Source organism: Littorina saxatilis, linkage group LG17 (genome assembly GCF_037325665.1).
Source record: "Littorina saxatilis isolate snail1 linkage group LG17, US_GU_Lsax_2.0, whole genome shotgun sequence".
In the NCBI taxonomy this organism is placed as follows: Eukaryota; Metazoa; Mollusca; class Gastropoda; order Littorinimorpha; family Littorinidae; genus Littorina; species Littorina saxatilis.
In genome coordinates, this window is record NC_090261.1 from 40,217,192 (window position 1) to 40,239,045 (window position 21,854).

General features: G+C 41.5%; 2 protein-coding genes across 2 annotated transcripts in view; both read left to right on the top strand.

The window, feature by feature from the left end:
- Positions 1-5,866, top strand: part of LOC138952722 (RNA-binding protein lark-like) — a 40,905-nt gene extending 35,039 nt beyond the window's left edge. Inside the window, exons 8-9 of the mRNA XM_070324433.1 lie at positions 813-860; positions 1,124-5,866. Coding sequence (XP_070180534.1) covers positions 813-860; positions 1,124-1,202 — 127 coding nt within the window. The 3' untranslated portion in view covers positions 1,203-5,866. The remainder of the gene's footprint in view (positions 1-812; positions 861-1,123) is intronic.
- Positions 5,867-10,971: 5,105 nt separating this feature from the next.
- Positions 10,972-20,754, top strand: LOC138952776 (zinc finger protein 436-like). The gene is made up of 3 exons (XM_070324499.1): positions 10,972-11,164; positions 16,853-16,984; positions 17,328-20,754. The coding sequence occupies exons 1-3, from the start codon at positions 11,074-11,076 to the stop codon at positions 18,458-18,460; spliced, it is 1,356 nt and encodes a 451-aa protein (XP_070180600.1). The 5' UTR covers positions 10,972-11,073; the 3' UTR covers positions 18,461-20,754.
- The last annotated feature ends 1,100 nt before the right edge of the window (positions 20,755-21,854 follow it).

Sequence of the window (21,854 nt, forward strand, 5' to 3'; positions counted from 1 at the left end):
AAGGGGTGGGCGTTTGCTAGGTATACACCCCTTTGCAAGATAAAGTGTCATCACAATTTCACAAGGAAAAAAAAGTGATACAACATGTGATTTATGCAATTTTACTGAAAAATAAACACACCGTTTGTTTACACAAAATTATTAAAGATCAACGTTCTGTGATAGAAAAAAAGAAGAAGAAAAAACCGGCGAATCATCGAACGGTGTGCACAAATCATAGATAAAGGAGGCTAAATAAATTTTAAAACAAATTTTAAAACAAATTTTAAAACAAATTTTTTTTAAAGCAAAAAAGGGATGGGCATTTGCTAGGTAGTGACCCCTCTGCACAACTTTTGGTCAACAGTGGGGGGTGGGCGTTTGCTAGATACTGGGCGTTTGCTAGGGATTTTACAGTAGTATTACCAACCATTTGCAATAACATTTAACAGAATTTTTCTATGTGTAAATAGTTACGCATTGACTTTGTGTGTGTGTGTGTGTGTGTGTGTGTGTGTGTATGTGTGTGTGTGTTTTAATAGAGATACATTTTGGAGAGTGGCTAGCTAGCAGGAGGTGTGAATGCTAGTGGATAGATAAATCATAAAAAAGAGGCCAAGCAAAAAGAAATGTATCATGCTTTATGGTTAATTTCTGGTTAAGTTCTGAAGTGAATATTTCTAAGCTGGCAGGTAATGTCTAGGCAACATATGACAATTTGAGTTTATCATGCGTTGGGATGAAGTTATCTGTCCGGAGCAACTGTGTGTTTACAAGTGGCCAGTTGTAATAAAAAGGACTTTGTATTAACCAATGTTTTTTGCTGTTTTCAGAGCTCATGTTGCATCAGTCCGCTCTGCACCCTATTCCAAACCAGCCAAGTGAGTAATCAGTTCATTCATTTTATTTCATACTTTAAAGGAATTAAATTATTGATCATAAATGGGTAGTTTTTTTTTTATCCCACAGGGTTTATCTTTGATGATTTTCAAACTTAGTGATTAATCATAAATGGATTATTTTTAGTGACAATTTACAATCAAATAGAAGATGCAGAATGCATAATTTAGGATTTGGAAACTTTCTATTTTTTAATTTGAATTGCACTGTTTCTAAAAAACCAATACATCTCTTATTTCACCAGCGCTAACGCCCCAGGAATGGGCAGCAGTGGCTCAGCAATGGGTATGGCACAGTCCAGTCGCGTTCCGGGTCCTTACTGATTGCCGCAGTCATCATTGCTCTTTACAATCTTCATACTGTGTCCAGTGGAAGCCACATCATTGTTCGGCTGACCATCAGGACGACCAAGCTTCATTCAGTCATCAACCAGGCTTAACAATTACAAGGTGAAACCTTGCAGTTCAGCAAAGGTTCCATTCAGTTCAACCAAGCTTCATTCATCAACCTTACTCCGATCAAGCCTCAACCAGGCTTAACAATTACAAGGTGAAACTGAAAGCTTTCAGTTCAGCCAAGGTTCCATTCCATTCAGTTCAACCAAGCTTCATTCAATCATAGACCAGACTTATTTCAGTCCTTAACGAGGTTAAACTGTTTTCAGGCAGAACTTTTCAGTTCAACCAATCGTCATTTAGTCTTCAACAAAGCTTCATCCAGTCCTCAACCGAGCTTGATTCAGTCTTCAACCAAGTTGAACCATTCAGTTCCACCAAGCTTCAATTATTTGACATTGTCACCTTCTGTCAGGAACTTGTCAGCCAATAGTGTGTACCTTGCCACAACGATCATGGTCACTTCTGCTTATTTTCTTATCACTTTGTTTTCTGATGCCTGTCAACCAGATATGTTCTAGATTGGCTCAGCTTATTTTCTTATTATTACTTTGTCTTGCCATATTTTCTCACTGTATCAATATCAGCATAAAGGAACTGAAATCAACTGTCACTACAGCGCTGAAAGTCCACAAAATGGGGCACTGGCCTTTGGCTAGTACTTCTCATAATTTACTATCCAGAGAGCAAATTTTACTCGCTAAACCAACCATTTGTTTCAGCAACTTAACTTGCGTTTGGTGAGTAGATGAACATTTCTACTCGCCATTTACATGTTTCTACTCGCCATGGCGAGTAAAATACTCGCCACTTTCAGGCCTGCAATATGTACAGTACTACAGTCGTACCTGTGTTCTGCAGTCACTGTCATCAGAGAACACTTCCTAGTAAAGGATGTTCCTGCTGTCATTTAGCCTCTCCTTAAAGGACACTTGCATCTGGGTGGCCGAGTGGTAACGCACTTGCACTCGGAAGCGAGAGGTTGCGAGTTCGACCCTGGGTCAGGGCGTTAGCAATTTTCTCCCCCCTTTCCTAACCTAGGTGGTGGGTTCAAGTGCTAGTCTTTCGGATGAGATGATAAACCGAGGTCCCTTCATGTACACTACATTGGGGTATGCATGTTAAAGATCCTACAATTGACAAAAGGGTCTTTCCTGGCAAAATTGTATAGGCGTAGATAAAAATGTCCACCAAAATACTCGTGTGACCTGGAATAATAGGCCGTGAAAGGTGGATGCAGCGCCTAAAGGCAGTCGATCTACTGGCCGATGTGAATGCGTGATATATTGTGTACAAAATTCCATCTCACACGGCATTAATAGGTAACATGCGCCTTGAGTCGCCTTGTGTGGTGAGATACGTGCGCGATATAAATCCTCGTAAATAAATAAAATAAAATAAACTTGCGATGTACAATGGAACCTTTCTGTAACAAGCACCCAAAGGACCGACCCAAAGGGGTCATTATAGACAGGTGGTTGCTATGGAAAAGGCGAAATATATGTCAGAAAAACTTGTATAGGATCCTTGGGAGAGGTCGTTTTGGTCAGGTGGTCACTTTTGAGAGGTGGTCATAAGGGCAGGTTCGACTGTAGTGTAGTGCCATTTTTTTGCTAGACCCATGAGTGTCATGTACATGTACCACCCTATTTCTGGAGTGTGCTCTACATCCAGTTGTGTTTCATCCATAAATCTCACTCAGTTGTGTTCCAGGCTTTGTGCAAAACTGTTTTAGCTCACACTATTGATATCTTTATCAGATTTTGACAATGTCAGCATCTTTTCTTCTTCTTCTTGTCGTTCGCCAATGCTAAACTTGGAGTCCAGCTCTGGTAATGAAGCTGGTGGTCTTATGAAGAGCCTCCACAGGTCCATGCAGCTTCTCACGAAGGGGCACCGGCCTGGTCCAGATCTCTTTCCTCAGGGGCTGGAGATTATAGGATGTGGGCTGCATCGTCAGCATCTTTCCATTTCATTCATTTTTCACTGTTGGCATTTAGGCTGTTTCTTGTCCTTGGTTTCTTTGTGTGACCACTAAAGTTTGGTCTTGTGCTCTGATGTAGTCCCTTGACCAAGCAAAGGAGCAGGAGGGGGAACAAATACAGCAGTCTTTATTTTCCAAATAAGTTCATGTTTCTCTCCCTTCTTAAGTCGGTTTTAATAACATATTTTTTATGAGCATGAAAGATGTTCACAGTTATTATAATGACAATAGGCAGCTTTCACATGCAAAATTACAAAAAAAATTGGATATATGACAACAATTCTTTGGTACTGTGCTCACTTACACAGACTGTTCTTGTTGCCCCACAGTCTGTGTTACATCTTCATTCTGTTTTAGATCTGTACGCTTTTATGTAAGTTCTGTTTTATTGTCAGACTTTTTAGGTGTAACTATGTGTCTATTACTTATCTTATCTATTTTCATCTTTTTAAAAACAATTTTTCTAGATTATCTTATATAACTATAAGTGGTCGTTGTTTACGAATTTTTTATTTATTTTTTTAATGCTTGTATGTTATTTCCTACAAGGAAACTCTTTATATGTAAAATGTTGAATTTTAATGTCTAATGTAAAGCGCCATGAGACTGTCATTTGGCGGTGAACAGCGCTATAAAAGAATGTTTTATTATTATTATTATTATTATTGTCATCAGTTGAGGAGAATACTCAAAAGATAGGAATGAATGAACCGATCTAAACTTTCTCCTGGAACAAACCTACGGTTTTATATTTGTGTTGAGGGACACGGGGACAATAGAAGAACTATTTATGTATTATGAAAAGTCCCATGAACTGCACATACAAATATATACTGATTTTGTTGTTGAGTGTTGAATAACAGTTTAATTGTTTTAGATGTCGATTTGTCTTTGTTTGCGTATGTCTTGCTTTTAAACTTTGAATGAGTTACTAAGGATAGAATATTATATGGAATGAGGTACCAACTTTTTTTTTAACCTGGGAAGAGTGTCTTGGAGAGGTGTTGTTAAGTGTGGAAAATGTATGGAATGTACTTTTAATCTTTTGAAGCGTTTCTGTCCAATGGTTTTATCAGGCTTGATTACGAATGCTGACAGGGAAAACTCAAATCATTCGAGCAGGAAAGAGAAAAGCTGAGTTATATTTGCCTTTGCGTTTGGTTTCCTTTTTCTTTTTTTTATATATATGTGCATTGGCTACATTTGTGTTTCTGTTGCTTGGGTTAAATCTCTTTTTATGTGCATGCTTATCCCGTATCAGTATTTTGAAAACAAGTAACATTTTGTTTTCATGAAAAAAATATGGAAAGCATTGAATATGTTTACATGATAGAGATTTTTTATTTTTACATTTGAATCAAAAAGCGAAGGAAAGCAATGAATATCTTTTTCATGACAGAGATTGTATTCCACATTTTATAGTCAATTTTCTGAGACTGTAATCCACCAAATGTGTTTATGTATTTGTGATGAACAAAGAAAATTAGGGGAAAAACAACACAAGAAATTAACAAGTCGCGTAAGGCGAAATTACTACATTTAGTCAAGCTGTGGAACTCACAGAATGAAACTGAACGTAGTCCGCCGCTAGTGCAAAAGGCAGTGAAAGTGACGAGCCTGTTTGGCGCGGTAGCGATTGCGCTGTGCTTCATAGCACGCTTTACTGTACCTCTCTTCGTTTTAACTTTCTGAGCGTGTTTTTAATCCAAACATATCATATCTATATGTTTTTGGAATCAGGAACCGACAAGGAATAAGATGAAATAGTTTTTAAAACGATTTCGGAAATTTAATTTTGATCATAATTTTTATATTTTTATTTTTCAGAGCTTGTTTTTAATCCAAATATAACATATGTATATGTTTTTGGAATCAGAAAATGACGAAAAATAAGATGAAATTGTTTTTGGATCGTTTAATAAAAAAATAATTTTAATTACAAGTTTCCGATTTTTAATGACCAAACTCACTCATTAGTTTTTAAGCCACCAAGCTGAAATGCAATACCAAACCCCAGCCTTCGTCGAAGATTGCTTTGCCAAAATTTCAATCAATTTAATGGAAAAATGAGGGTGTGACAGTGCCGCCTCAACTTTTACAAAAAGCCGGATATGACGTCATCAAAGGTATTTATCGAAAAAATGAAAAAAACGTCCGGGGATATCATACCCAGGAACTCTCATGTCAAATTTCATAAAGATCGGCCCAGTAGTTTAGTCTGAATCGCTCTACACACACACACAGACAGACGGACAGACACAGACACACACACACACACACACACACACACACACACACACATACATACACCACGACCCTCGTCTCGATTCCCCCCTCTATGTTAAAACATTTAGTCAAAACTTGACTAAATGTAAAAAGAGAACATTCAGCAAAGTTTATGGCAAGTTTTTGTGTGTGTGTGTGCCCAAAGAATTTGAGCAGTTCCGACTGTGTAAGTTTTCATTGTGTGATTTAGAATAGTAAGGAGAAAGTGATTTTTTCTTGAATCAGAATATATGAAAAGAAATGGTTTAGATTTGGGTTGTTAATTAAAAAAAATGTAAAAAAAATTACAAGAAGTGAAAAATAAATTAACCTCAAAAGCAAACGATGCTAAAACTTTCCGCCTGTGTGTGTGTGTGCGTGTGTGTGTGATATCAATAAGTCAGTCTCTGTGTAAGTGCTTGCAACTTTGTGTCTGTGTGTATGAGAGACAGAGAGAGTGTGTGTGGTTTACGTTCTCTCAGTTTACAGCAGAAGAGACCGGACATGCATTAAAAAAAAAAGCAAAGCGTATAACAGAATAAAACAGCAAAGTCACTCACACTCACAGCATCAAATCGACTCTGTAAATCCATTAAACATTTTCAACAAGACAGACGGACATGAGCATATCCCTACCGCTGCTACTCGATATCAGCAACACTCATGCATGTACGCATGCACACCCGCTGCACACGCACACACACACACACATGGAGCCATTACTACCTAGCAAAGTACATGTAGTAAATTAAAGTGTCTTCTGAGTGCATGTGGTCCCAAGAGGCAGTAATATCAATGCAACCGATGAAAACGCGAACCGGGGACAAAAAACAAGACTCCGCGAGGTGCAGTTGTCAACCCTTGTTACTTCATTCTCTCCCTTGGGAGTTCTCAAGCTTTTTCCGAGTTCGACATTGTTCTATTTTTTGCTGATTGTGTGTGTGTGTGCGTGTGTGTGTTTTTAAGTGTATTTTGTTTAACATTTCTCAGTTCCTGGAGCCCTTGCAATGATTATAATAATGACAAGAAGCAGAAGTTTCAAAGTAGTGTTACAAAATGTGAGAATAGTTCTGTGTGAACTCAGTTATGCTGGTCCGCAGTAACCGAGCCGCTACTGTCGGAACTCGCGATAAAAGATAGGCCTAACCACAAAAAACACATTCGGAATGTTCTTTTCCACTCGTGTCATAGTGTAGGCTACTTATGGAATAGCCGCAATTTGAAAGGATTCTTTAATTTAAAAGAAACGGGGGAAAACATTTGACATCCTATGAGCTACCGAGGATACTGGACGTCAAGGCTCTCGAAACTTGGTCTTGGTAACAAAGACAATTCTGTGACGTCACACGCTCTCTCTCTCTCTCTCTTTCTCTCTCTCTCTCTCTCTCTCTCTCTCTCTCTCTCTCTCTCTCTCTCTCTCTCTCTCTTGGATTATTTCTCATTTCTCATTTCTTTATTGTCCCATCGCTGGGAAATTCGGGTCGCTTCCTCCCAGTGGAAAGCTAGCAGCAACGGAGTCGCGCTACCCAGGTGTCTGCGTGTTTAGGTGTATTCAGCCACCTGTACTTATGGTAGAATGACCAAGGTCTTTTACGTGCCATTGTGATGACACGGGGGTGGGACATGGCTTCCGTCTCTGGGTCTGCACATAAAGTTGACCCGTGTCCGTCCCGGCCCGAATTTGAACCTGCGACCTTTCGATCACAAGTCAGTCCAGTGCTCTACCAACTGAGCTACCGATGATGTGATACGAACGCGCGCAGCGTTCTCCGCTCTGTTCGGAATTAATAAGTCATGTAACACGACCGTTCGCAGCGAACTAATTATGTGTGTGTGTGTGTGTGTGTGTGCTTGCGTGCATGCGTTGGTGTAAGTGCGTACGCCCCGCGTGTGCACGTGTGCTCTCTCTCTCTCTCTCTCTCTCTCTCTCTCTCTCTCTCTCTCTCTCTTTCTCTCTCTCTTTCTCTCACTTTCTCTCTTGCCGCAAGCGAAAGACGTGTACGTCTGTGCGGGTTAACAAGTCGTGAAATACGAACGCGCCGCAGCGCGTGTAAACATACACGAGTGCTTCAAGTTGTGCCTCTTTCTTCCCTATAGTTTTGGATTTTTCTCAAATGGTTAAAAGGGGAGATCAAAGAGGTTATAAGCTGAAACAAAGGTCCGACTCTTGATTTGTTGCTCTGTGCTCAGATATAATTAACCATGCACTGCCTGTGGTCTACAGATCAAGATTAAAGTTATAATTCAGAAAACGCATGCACACGATTATGTTGGTGTACAATCGAACCTGTCTAAAGAGACCACCAAAGGTAAGTGGTCTCTTTGGAGCGGTGGTCTCTTTAGACAGGTGATTAATATAGTCGTCAACACCATCAGGGATCCTTTTGGGTGGTCTTAGTGGGCAGGTGGTCTTCATGGACAGGTGGTCTCTTTGGACAGATCATTAATATAGTCGTAAACACCGTCAGGGATCATTTTGGCTGATCTTAGTGGGGATGTGGTCTTTATGGACAGGTGGTCTCTTTAGACAGTGAAATTGTTATATCTCGATGTACAGCGCTAAGAGCATAGTTAAATTTGTGAAGCGGCGCTATATATAAGCTATCTTTATTATTATTATTATTATTATAATATAGTCGTAAACACCGTCAGGGATCCTTTTGGCTGATCTTAGTGGGCATGTGGTCTTTATGGACAGGTGGTCTCTTTAGACAGATCATTAATATAGTCGTAAACACCGTCAGGGATCCTTTTGGGTGATCTTAGTGGGCATGTGGTCTTTATGGACAGCCTGGGTGGTCTCTTTAGACAGATCATTAACTTGATATAGTCGTAAACACCGTCAGGGATCCTTTTGGCTGATCTTAGTGGGCATGTGGTCTTTATGGACAGCCTGGGTGGTCTCTTTAGACAGATCATTAACTTGATATAGTCGTAAACACCGTCAGGGATCCTTTTGGCTGATCTTAGTGGGCATGTGGTCTTTATGGACAGCCTGGGTGGTCTCTTTAGACAGATCATTAACTTGATATAGTCGTAAACACCGTCAGGGATCCTTTTGGCTGATCTTAGTGGGCATGTGGTCTTTATGGACAGGTGGTCTCTTTAGACAGATCATCAATATAGTCGTAAACACCGTCAGGGATCCTTTTGGCTGATCTTAGTGGGCATGTGGTCTTTATGGACAGGTCGACAGTACAACCTGTTTTGGATGAACGTATTCGTCTTTGCACAATGATCTAAAAGTAATCAACCCACATTTTGCAACTGAAGGAGATCACTGATTTAATTACTGCACACTGGGATGATTTTTGACACTATCATGAATTATCAACCTTATACTCTACAAACACACACACATACACACTGACACACACACACACACACACTGACGCACACACTGACACACACACACACACTGACACACACTGACACACACTGACACACACACTGACACACACACAGTCACACACTGACATACACATACAGTCACACACACACACACACACACACACACACACACACACACACACACACTGTGACACACACACACACACACACACACACACTGGGACACACACACACACACACTCACACAGTTTGACTGTGACACACACACACACACACGCACACGCACACAAAGATACACATTCATCCTCTGTGAAATGCTAAAACACCACCACAAACGCGATAGACACTCATAATATGCTGATTAAACGTATAAATAACCGGCCAAACAAACAATTCCTCTTGTGAAATGCCTAAATCTGAAGGATAGCCTAATTTCAATTCGATTCGTGTGTTTTGTCCAGTTTGTGGTAAGTTTATCCCCCCCCCCCCCAAAACTGGAGATTCGGCCCTCTTTCTGAGCTTTCTCAGATATATATATACTCGAAGTACATTTAGCGAATTTATGTTGCCAAATAGATCATAGATCAACATTTCACTACACGGATCGAATAATGCACAGTCGAAATAGATGTGACTTTCACACTGCCGAAGACTACCAGCAAGTAGCAGACATAAAACAGAGAATAACAGATCTAAAAAAAAATAAAAAAATAAATTAGATCCGTTACAGCGATTCGCCGTTAAGAAGTTACCACGGTTATTCGTCTTCAGTTATTTCCCCTGCAATAAGTTTCCTTGCAGTCGCGAAGATTTTTCGAGTCGTCTCAGTCAATGAAGCACGGTAAGTTCTATGCTGACAAAAGTCACTTTCGGACAACACGTACGACCGTCGATTGACTTAATTTATGAGCCCAAAGCCGCCGGTAACAATATCGACAAGAATGTATGCATTTGACATTAAATTAAACATTCATAGACAGTTTCCAACTCACCAGATCTGCCAAAGAGCCGTCATTCGTGAAAAAAACGATGATTTTAATCAGACAGGTATCGGAAACAATCTCTTGGTCACTGACCTGCGTTATTCCTTCCGAGGCGACGTGACGGCGCCACATTTGTTTGTTTATGGCTGTTTATCGCGAAACAGCACAGCGGTTGAAATTGTGTGTAAAATACCACAAATGTGTGGTGAATCAGTTCGTCATCTGCGTTTCGATGGTAATTCAGTCAGATTGGAGTTAGGCCTACTCAGTTTGAATCGAAGGCGAGGCCGGTAACCTGCGTTATTTCGGTGTGACGGCGTGAACAAAGTTGATTGCAATATTTTATACAGAAAGTAAATTTCAATGATTCTGGCTCAGACTTGTAGATCTGTTATGCAGTGTTTTGGTAGTGTATCTGCTTTTCTGCTATGAAGCTCATTTGGAGTGATACGCTGATCGAAGTGGGGTACCCTATGTGTGACCACCTGTGGTGTGACATCAGCCCCGTATGCAGATTACGCCTCAGAACAACTTCTCGCATTTCACAAAGACAACAATAATTTGCAACATTTCAAGAACTGCATCAGTTTAATTAGATACTATTTAAACAAAAACAGCACAGACACGACCATTATCAACAACACAGAACGGGAGGTAAGTCGGCAAAGACGCTCCTTGTGTGCGTTCCCGATTTTGGTCGCCATTTTTGCTAGCATTTTCACAGTAAATCTTAATATTTCCATATCTATTGAATGAGTGTGGTATTTTCTTTGCGGATTGTGGCGATTCTCCTATCTCTCTGGCAGGCACTGGGTGCGTTGTGCCCAGTTTCTCCCCTAGACTGTTTTGAAAAAATGCGTCCGTGTGAGCTGACCCCACTTGTCACCACTAGTAGCCGCAAAGAACAACTCATGTAGAAATGGCTGAAATTTATCGTGCAGCTATTATTTTTCTGATAATACGAATACTTTTCGAGATTTTTGCACTCAAACAGGCATGCTTTGAAGATTCTGCCTCGTCAAATTGCATACTTTCGTAGATTAGACTACTCAGTTGATCTCGCTAGTGTTACGGACGTTTGGTTATTTTTTTTACAGTAGTTTGCGGTAATAATCACTACCGCCATGTTTGCTCACTTCATGTTGTGATCGCTGAATAATTTTTGAGCGTGTTTGTTGGTAAATTTTGAAAGTTTTAGTTGTTATTAGCAAGAATCATGCCTTCTGATAAGAAGTACAGCCAAAAGACACATAAAAAGCGAAAATTCCGTGGGAATCAACACACCAAAGCTGCAAAGAAGGCGAAAGGTAATCTTGAACTTTAGTGTAGGCCTATCGCTCAGAATCCAGTGACATTCTTTACTTTTTTTTGATACAAGTCCATGTAAGCAAGCCAAAGAACATTTGTCGTGAAATTAATTGACGGATTGAGATCCAAACTTAAGCATAATTAATTAATTTGGTTGTTCAATCGACGAAAATGGCGTACGTTGTCAACCATAGGACATCATTTACACGAAAGAGTTGTCTCCCTTGTCCGCTCATACGGATAATTCCTTGTTTGACCCATGTAAACGAAATCCATTCGTACAGTTCATCGGAGTTCATTCTGTAACTTCAAAGGGATCTAAAGTGACTTGTTATGATTACAAATACAGGTTCTACAAATTTGGAGACTTAAATGCCTCTGAATTATGAGCTAGGAATTTAACAGGCTAAAGTTCAAGATTCGGGTACTCCTTGATATTTTCAAAACTGTTCAATGTATCTGCCTGAAATTTTGCATACTTACTCAGCATTTCCATAGCTATGGCATGCAGCGGAATTTTAGCGCTAGCACAAGTAGAAATATAGTTTTTAAATTGTTGCAAGATATTTATATGTAGCTCTATTTTGGGTAATTAGGTAGGCCCGCATCACAAAAAGTTTGTAGAGTAAAGCTTTAGTTCTGCTTCACGCTACAGTATGGTCAGTTATTGATGTTCAGATGTAAAATGAAAGACTTAGAGTGATAGGTTATGAAAATATCAGGGAGTGACTATGTGATGTGTGTATTTTGCGCATGGGATTTTTTTTACTATAATACATGATATTACCATTTGTGACTGTTGTGTGCTTGTTTAGAGTGAACATTAATTCAGCCGGCACACACACGCACACACGCATGCCCGCACACACTGACTACACTTACAGGCACACACACACACACACACACACAGCACGCCACCCGAGTTTAAAACAGTTCCCGTAAAGACCAACAGTATACCCTGACAGCCTTTTCTTGCCCCTAACGGGCTGAGGCGGTGTTTTAGAGAGGGTCCCAACCTGAGCCGAGTCCCGGGTCCCCAAACCAACCCCCCGTGTACAAATATATAACGCCTTGTGATCGCGAAAAATGTCAAAGATTTTAATTTTCAAGTTTTTAAGAATATTCTAGGCTGCCGAGGACAATTTCAACTGACTTGACTTTTGGTCGTTCTAGCCGATCTATTGCAATGTTCCTGTTGTTTTTCTTTAAACATGTCAGATTCCAAATACCCCCGGCGGGTTAGGGGGAAGAATTTACCCGATGCTCCCCAGCATGTCGTAAGAGGCGACTAACGGATTCTGTTTCTCCTTTTACCCTTGTTAAGTGTTTCTTGTATAATATAGTCAATTTTTGTAAAGATTTTAGTGAAGCAGTATGTAAGAAATGTTAAGTCCTTTGTACTGGAAACTTGCATTCTCCCAGTAAGGTAATATATTGTACTACGCTGCAAGCCCCTGGAGCAAATTTTGATTTGTGCTTTTGTGAACAAGAAACAATTGACAAGTGGCTCTATCCCCTCTCCCCCCTTTCCCCGTCGCGATATAACCTTCGTGGTTGAAAACGACGTTAAACACCAAATAAAGAAAGAAAGTCAGATTCCAAATACATGATGCACACTGTCAAACATAACTTGATAGGTGTGTTGGTGCGTCTCATTTATCAGTAGAGACATGAGCGATAGTGTGGACCGATGATTATCAGAATGGTGTTGGTGTGCCTCCGAGTCTGCATAGAAAACGCACGGCAACGTGGCCGGCGGACATCAAGTTTAGCCTGTGCGTCCCGGGTCGGACTGCCGGGCTGACTGACCTGCCGCTCGCTTGAAAGCTGGTTTCAAGTAGTGCGTCCCGGGACTCCCTCCATTAATTTCTAGTACGTGATTTTGGCCTCTAGTGCAGATAGGACGCAGGGACGCGCACTAAGGGGAGCACAGTCCCACAGCCTTTTCCTGTCCTTTGTTCAATATTCCCCTTCCATGTTTCGGTAAAGGCCATGGCTGGAGGTCCGGCGAGCCGGATCCCGAGCCTGGGGGCTCAAGCACCGGCGAGTCGGTGCTCGAGCCCCCAGGCTCAGGTACTGGCACTCACATGGGCGCTCACCCTGTAAATCATTTTGTGTTTGTGTAGGCGTTTTTAATCTCTGTTCAATTCAAGAAACTGTGGAGAAAGATTGATAACGATCAGTGTTGGATTCAGAAAGACGTGTATTTCAGCGACAGCGCGGTCACTGATGAGCGACTGACCTTAGCGAGAGATGCGCGGTTCGTTCCGAAGCAGGTGTCAGCGAGATTCTGTCAAAGTATTTTGATGCAAAGTAGATTTATCTTTTGCCATAAATAAAACATGTTTGTTGTTTTTTGTTTGTTTCCATGTTAAATGTTTATTTACTGCATTTTGTTTTATCTAATGCTGCTTCGGTCTAGCCTCAGGACCAGTGACACACGTTGCTTGGTTCGCGGACGAATTTAGTGATCCGGGCAATGGCCAATGCCGAATCACTGAAAGACTCGTAAGCTGCTTTGTTGTTGCGATCTCAGTTCGATCACCGAAATACTTTGGAATAAAGGATGGAGCAAAGGAAAGTTAACGGGGGGGGGGGGGGGGGGGGAAAGGGGGGGGTGGGGGGGGTTTTTTTTTACAGAAAAAATAAAAATGGACCGACCATGCCGAGGCTCGAACCGACGATCTCATGATCTCTAATGCATTTCACTACTGACTGAGCTATGAAGGCAAGTGAAAAATAGGAAAGTCTATTTTGTGAGATACTGGTGACTGCCGGTGCTTGAGCCCCCAGGCTCAAGATCCGGCAAGCCGGATCCCGAGCCACTCAGTTTCGGTCATTTCGCCTATAAAAGGCAATTCTTGAAAGGGAAGTAACTTTGGTAGCCAACTCTCATTTCTCTGAGTTTCCACGTCTTTGTCTTTGGTCGCCTTGTTATGAACCTGTAACTTATGAACAAGCCATCTGCAGCAACAAACCTTGGCGGAAGTAATGTTCCCAGGCAGGAGTAATCTGAACGCATTACAACGGCTTTGTAAGACAATCAACGTAATCTCATGTGGAAGAAAACGTCAGTCACACAACCAAGTCAGAATAGCTGGTAAGGCCACACAAAAAAAAGTCTGTTTACGGTAACATAGGCAAAAAAAATAGGGTCGGTAGGTCGGGATTTTTTTTTTTTTCTCTCTCAAAAAACCCCATATTTTTAAAGGTCCTTGTCTACATTTTTATACCGAAATCGCCATTTGACCGTTAAAATGCAGAGTCTGTTGTACAATTGTCAACAATACACCCCCTTTTGATCAGGAAAGACGAAGCCAGTGTTGCCGTTTGAAAATTCATTGTAGTACTCATAGTAGGATATCCTTATTTGGAAAATGCCAAGCGCAAAACTCCTCTCAAATCCCGTGCATTTCGTGCGTTTAAAAAAAAGCGTTCACAGCGCTCCAGTGTCAAACTGTTGCTGCACTTGTTTGGGCGTGGCTATAAGCATAGTGACATGAATTTGATTGGTCAGTATTTTTAGGCAAAGCACATGTTCTCAGCAAACAGGAAACAAAATATTTGAAGCGTGAGTCACGCTACCCCAAAATAAAATCTTTTTTTACATATTTTTTTTCTATAACTTTTTTTCCCATGGTTCATTCATCATCTGATATAACTTTTTAGCGAATTCTAACTGTAAGATTATTGAAAAAAAGCAAAAGTGTTTACAAGACGACCACCTTTAAGTTATTTTGCCAAAAAACAAAGACTTTTTTTTCTTCTTTCCCCCCAAATGCCAAAAAAAAGTCTAGGGTCGGGCGAAAAAATAGGGTCGGTCGGGATACCGTAAACAGACTATTTTATTTTTTTGTGCCTAATAAAGTAATATATCATTGGCATGATTTTTGGGCGGGGATGTAGCTCAGTCGGTAGCGCGCTGGATTTGTATCCAGTTGGCCGCTGTCAGCGTGAGTTCGTCCCCACCGACGTTCGGCGAGAGATTTATTTCTCAGAGTCAACTTTGTGTGCAGACTCTCCTCGGTGTCCGAACACCCCCGTGTGTACACGCAAGCACAAGACCAAGTGCGCACGAAAAAGATCCTGTAATCCATGTCAGAGTTCGGTGGGTTATAGAAACACGAAAATACCCAGCATGCTTACTCCGAAAGCGGCGTATGGCTGCCTAAATGGCGGGGTAAAAACGGTCATACACGTAAAATTCCACTCATGCAAAAACACGAGTGTACGTGGGAGTTTCAGCCCACGAACGCAGAAGAAGAAGAAGATTGGCATGATTTTAGTTTTCACTTTCACAAGTCGTTAATGCGGGCGACACGTTAATTGCTCTCTGGAAATTGACCTGCAATGTCACATGTTGTTTGCGCCAGTATGTGTATTGAGGGTGAAGAGCATTTGAGATGTTGATTCAGTTTTTTTGTCGTCATGTTGTCAACAGCACAGTGTTCGTTGACCCATAACGTGGCATTACCTGTCTTTTTGTCTTCATGTTGTCTATAGCACAGTGTTTGTTGACCCATAACGTGGCATTACCTGTCTTTTTGTCTTCATATTGTCTATAGCACAGTGTTCGTTGACCCATAACGTGGCATTACCTGTCTTTTTGTCTCGAGTCATGTTGTCTATAGCACAGTGTTCGTTGACCCATAATGTGGCATTGCTTGTCTTTTTATATTTAGTCAAGTTTTGACTAAATATTTTAACATCGAGGGGGAATCGAAACGAGGGTCGTGGTGTATGTGCGTGTGTGTGTGTGTGTGTGTGTGTGTGTGTGTGTGTGTGTGTGTGTGTGTGTGTGTGTGTCTGTGTGTGTGTGTGTGTGTGTAGAGCGATTCAGACTAAACTACTGGACCGATCTTTATGAAATTTGACATGAGAGTTCCTGGGTATGAAATCCCCGAACGTTTTTTTCATTTTTTTGATAAATGTCTTTGATGACGTCATATCCGGCTTTTCGTGAAAGTTGAGGCGGCACTGTCACGCCCTCATTTTTCAACCAAATTGGTTGACATTTTGGTCAAGTAATCTTCGACGAAGCCCGGACTTCGGTATTGCATTTCAGCTTGGTGGCTTAACAATTAATTAATGACTTTGGTCATTAAAAATCGGAAAATTGTAAAAAAAAATAAAAATTCATAAAACGATCCAAATTTACGTTAATCTTATTCTCCATCATTTTCTGATTCCAAAAACATATAAATATGTTATATTCGGATTAAAAACAAGCTCTGAAAATTAAATATATAAAAATTATTATCAAAATTAAATTGTCCAAATCAATTTAAAAACACTTTCATCTTATTCCTTGTCGGTTCCTGATTCCAAAAACATATAGATATGATATGTTTGGATTAAAAACACGCTCAGGAAGTTAAAACAAAGAGAGGTACAGAAAAGCGTGCTATCCTTCTTAGCGCAACCAGAGACTAGCGCAACTACTACCCCGCTCTTCTTGTCAATTTCACTGCCTTTGCCATGAGCGGTGGACTGACGATGCTACGAGTATACGGTCTTGCTGAAAAATGGCATTGCGTTCAGTTTCATTCTGTGAGTTCGACAGCTACTTGACTAAATATTGTATTTTCGCCTTACGCGACTTGTTGTCTTCATGTTGTCAACAGCACGGTGTTTGTTGATCCATAACGTGGCATTTACATGTCTTTTTGTCTTCATGTTGTCAACAGCACAGTGTTCGTTGACCCATAACGTGGCATTGCCTGTCGGTGAGAGGATGGAGGAACAAGAGCCAGCCGTGAAGATTGAGATTGACGTCGCTGAAGAACCACAATGGTACACAGCAGAGCAAAGTTTACATGGTGAGCATTTCATTTTCAACTGCTACTACATGCAAAATCAAGATGGGGAAGGAAAAAGGTGCCAAGGGATAATTGTACTTTGGATTGAAACAAACCAGCTCTAGTAGTACTAGTACATGTATTGGTATTTTAAGACTGCAACAAATCGAGAAAATCATATCCGAAAAGGAAGGTAAATTTACCGAGGTTTTGATAAAAAATAAATGGAAAAGCAGGGTTTGAAAAGGGGGGAGTCTTAAAAAGAGGTTCCACTGTTCTGTTTATTCATCCTTCTCCTCCTTCTTTGAAAGTTGCAGGTTGTGTTATGTTGGTCACTATTGTGCACTGTGCATTTTCTCTGCAGGGTCAGTCAAGGAAGAGGTCAGTGCATTAAGTGCAAGAAGCAGTGGACAGTCAGCAGGAAAACATGCTGAATTCTCCAATCAACACAGTGATGTCAGCTCCAACTTGAAGCAAGAGACAGGCAGACAGGCTGAATTCTCCCGTCTTCATGGTGATGTCAGTTTGAACTTGAACTGGCAAGAGACAGCAGATGGACAGGCTGAATTCCCCCGTCTTCAGGGTGATGTCAGCTTAAACTTGAACTGGCAAGAGACAGCAGACAGACAGGCTAAATTCTCCAGTCTTCATGGTGGTGTTGGCTCCAACTTGAAGCAAGAGACAGACAGACAGGCTGAATTCTCCAGTCTTCATGGTGATGTCAGCTTGAACTTGAACTGGCAAGAGACAGCAGACAGACAGGCTGAATTCTCCAGTCTTCATGGTGATGTTGGCTCCAACTTGAAGCAAGAGACAGACAGACAGGCTGAATTCTCCAGTCTTCATGGTGATGTTGGCTCCAACTTGAAGCAAGAGACAGACAGACAGGCTGAATTCTCCAGTCTTCATGGTGATGTCAACTTGAACTGGCAAGAGACAGCAGACAGACAGGCTGAATTCTCCAGTCTTCATGGTGATGTTGGCTCCAACTTGAAGCAAGAGACAAACAGACTTGCTGAATTTTCAAGTCTTCATGGTGATGTCAGCTTGAACGTGAAGCAAGAGCATAAATGTTCATATTGTGATGCTAGTTTCAGTCAACTTAGTCATTTGGAGGAGCATCAGATAACACATACAAGAGAAAGACCACATAGGTGTACACAGTGCGATTTGTTCTTTTCTCGAAAAAGCAACTTGAAACAGCATATGTTAATCCATACTGAAGAAAAAACACATAAATGCTCACAATGTAATGCTTCCTTCTGTCAGAAAGTCCGGTTGAAGGAGCACATGCTCACTATTTCAACAGAAAAACCACATAAATGCACACAGTGTGATGTTTTCTTCTGTCAGAAAAGCCGGTTGAAGAAGCACATGCTCACTCACACAACAGAAAGACCACATAAATGCACACAGTGTAATGCTTCCTTCTGTCACAAAAGCCAGATGGAGGAGCACATCCTCACTCACACAACAGAAAGACCACATAGATATTAAATGCACACAGTGTAATGCTTCCTTCTGTCACAAAAGCCAGATGGAGGAGCACATCCTCACTCACACAACAGAAAGACCACATAGATATTAAATGCACACAGTGTAATGCTTCCTTCGGTCACAAAAGCCAGATGGAGGAGCACATCCTCACTCACACAACAGAAAGACCACATAGATATTAAATGCACACAGTGTAATGCTTCCTTCGGTCACAAAAGCCAGATGGAGGAGCACATCCTCACTCACACAACAGAAAGACCACATAGATATTAAATGCACACAGTGTAATGCTTCCTTCGGTCACATAAGCAGGTTGAAGATGCACATGTTCAGTCATACTGGAGAAAGACCACACAGATGTTTGCAATGTAATGCTTCCTTTAGTTCCATTTCCAGTTTAAACCAGCACATGCCAATTCACACAAAAGGAAGAGGTACAAATAGATGTTCGCAGTGTGATGCTTCCTTCATGAGTCCTCATCATTTGAAGTGGCACATGCTTTCTCATACAGGAGAATCTTCGAAACCACGCTGCTGGATTTGTGGCCGCAGCGGGCATCTCCAGAGCAGGTGCCCAGCGAAGCGTCCAGTGTGCAAGCAGCCGTTGTCATGGCGACAGCCTAGTGAGCCATACTGTGTAGGTCATAGGCTAGCAGTCATCCGACAAGTTCTACGAGAGCAGGCCAGCCAGACTGTCTGCTGGAAGTCAAAGTCAGGAGACAGTTCCACCCCCTGTGAAGCTAGCAGACGCTGAGCAGCCTTGTGAGTCCGAGTGTAATCCTTTCCCCTGTTCCCCCGCTCCCGTTAGGCTACCCCCGCGTCCACTCCGGAGAACTTTCTTCCCTAAGCTGGTGATCTGACCATGACCTTTCTACACTTGTGTTAAGACAGAAAGAAACAGTTGGTGCACCGAGAAGCAATCAAAGTTCTCTCCTACTGTTATATCTGAATCAAGACTGGAGTTTTATATTAGCATCTATAGTCATTGGCTCATGTGGTTTGGTTGATTTTGCTTAAATGGTTTGTGTGACTTGCATGTCAACTTTTATTGTGCAATGCTAATTTTGGTTACTCGTCGATGTTTTGTTCCTTCTACGTTTGTATTGCGTTGTAATGTCACGTTCAGCTCGTCCTGGGGCGTTCAATCTGCGAGGCCGCAGTTTGTTAAAGAGTTGGGGGGGATGTAGCCGTGTGGAGATTTCACGGCCACTGTCTTAGCTTTTCTCTGCCAATCCCTGTCCCGTTTATTCCCCGTGAAGCGACCATGTGTGTATCACTCTATGTCTTTGTTGTACTTGTGCTTAGGATGCATGTGTCGTGGTTGGTTGAATGTTTACATGCTGATTGGTTCATTCGTATTGTGCGCGCGCATTCGGCCCCCGATAGCGTGAGGCGGTCAGTCTGACCCGTGACGCAAAGGTGACAAGACCCTGGGCGGTCTGTGTGTGTGTTGAGTGATTTGAGACCGGCGATTTGTTGAACGGCCCCGCCATAACTTCGTTTGTTTAATTCTGCATTGAAGAGTGAACTACACTGCCTTCTGGTGTATTTTAATAAAGACATGTTAGATCAACCTCTGTCTCGGCGTCTCATGTGAATACTTCCTGGCCTTCCCCCCCCCCCCCCCCCCCACCTTATCACATTAGATTAATACCCCCCGCGGGTTAGGGGGAGTCCCATATTGGTTGGGACTAGAAAGAATTTACCCGATGCTACCCAGCATGTCGTAAGAGGCGACTAACGGTTCTGTTTCTTCTCTTTTTTTGGTCTTATTTCTGCCTTACCAGTCCTTTCACCTATATTTCCTTCCAAGGAAACTCTCCCTACTATTCCCTGCAGTTTTCCAATTCTTTTCTTGTTGTCTTATTTCTACCTGACTGGATCCATCACCTTTATTTCACTTACCAAAAGTCTTCTTTTCCACATCCTTATTTCTCTGCACCCCGCATGTCGTATGAGGCGACTAACGGATTCTGTTTCTCCTTTAACCCTTGTTAAGTGGTTCTTGTATAGAATATAGTCAATGTTTGTAAAGATTTTAGTGAAGCAGTATGTAAGAAATGTTTAGTCCTTTGTACTGGAAACTTGCATTCTCCCAGTAAGGTCATATATTGTGCTGCGTTGCAAGCCCCTGGAGCAATTTTTTGATTAGTGCTTTTGTGAACAAGAAACACTTAACAAGTGGCTCTATCCCATCTCCCCCCTTTCCCCTATCCCATCTCCCCCCTTTCCCTCGTCGCGATATAACCTTCGTGGTTGAAAACGACGTTAAACACCAAATAAAGAAAGAAAGATTTAGATTAATATTAATAGGTTATGACTATCTAGATGTATTCTGTCCGACTGGAAGGCAGGTGAGAATGTGTGTGTGCATATGTGACTTGTGAGTGTGTGTGTGGTGTGTGTGTGCATATGTGAGTGTGTGTGGTGTGTGTGTGTGCATATGTGAGTGTGTGTGTGTGGTGTGTGTGCATATATGTGTGTGGTGTGTGTGTGCATATATATATATATATATATATATATATATATATATATATATATGTGAGTGTGTGTGTGGTGTCTGTGTGTGCATAATGTGAGTGTGTGGTGTGTGTGGTGTGTGTGTGCATGTGTGTGTGGTGTGTGTGTGCATGTGTGTGTGGTGTGTGTGTGCATATGTGAGTGTGTGGTGTGTGTGTGCATGTGTGTGTGGTGTGTGTGTGCATATGTGAGTGTGTGTGGTGTCTGTGTGTGCATAATGTGAGTGTGTGGTGTGTGTGCATATGTGAGTGTGTGGTGTGTGTGAGCATATGTGAGTGTGTGTGGTGTGTGTGTGCATGTGTGTGTGGTGTGTGTGCATATGTGAGTATGTGTGTGGTGTGTGTACATATGTGAGTGTGTGTGGTGTGTGTGTGCATATGTGACTTGTGAGTGTGTGTGTGGTGTGTGTGTGTGCATATGTGACTTGTGAGTGTGTGTGTGGTGTGTGTGTGAGCATGAATTCCCAGAAAACTTCAGAGCACATGTAAATAAAACTTAGCATGTGAACTCTTCCAGGTAATAAACATGCGTCCAACCCCCACCCGACCCCCCACTCCCTACTTTTTTTGTATTCTTTGATGATATGTCAATGATGATCTCATATGTGTCATTTACAAGTTTAGGGCAACCTGTGGCAGCCACATTTTGCAATCAAATTCATTGAAAATTTTGTTAAACAATATTTAACCTGGTTCGCACTATATAATTATCACATTTCAACCCCAAATCTTGCAAATTAATTAGCAATTTCATGTTTAGGGCAACCTATGGCAGCCACATTTTGCAATCAAATTCATTGACAATTTTGTCAAACAATATTTAACCTGGTTCGCACTATATTATTAAAATCACATTTTAACCCTGAATCTTACAA

Excerpts from the sequence above, each read along its gene's own strand:
- LOC138952776 (XM_070324499.1), top strand. The coding sequence starts at position 11,074 with ATGCCTTCTGATAAGAAGTACAGCCAAAAGACACATAAAAAGCGAAAA. Across the intron at positions 11,165-16,852 it reads AGCTGCAAAGAAGGCGAAAG|CACAGTGTTCGTTGACCCAT; the intron begins GTAATCTTGAAC and ends TGTTGTCAACAG. Across the intron at positions 16,985-17,327 it reads AGCAGAGCAAAGTTTACATG|GGTCAGTCAAGGAAGAGGTC; the intron begins GTGAGCATTTCA and ends TTTTCTCTGCAG.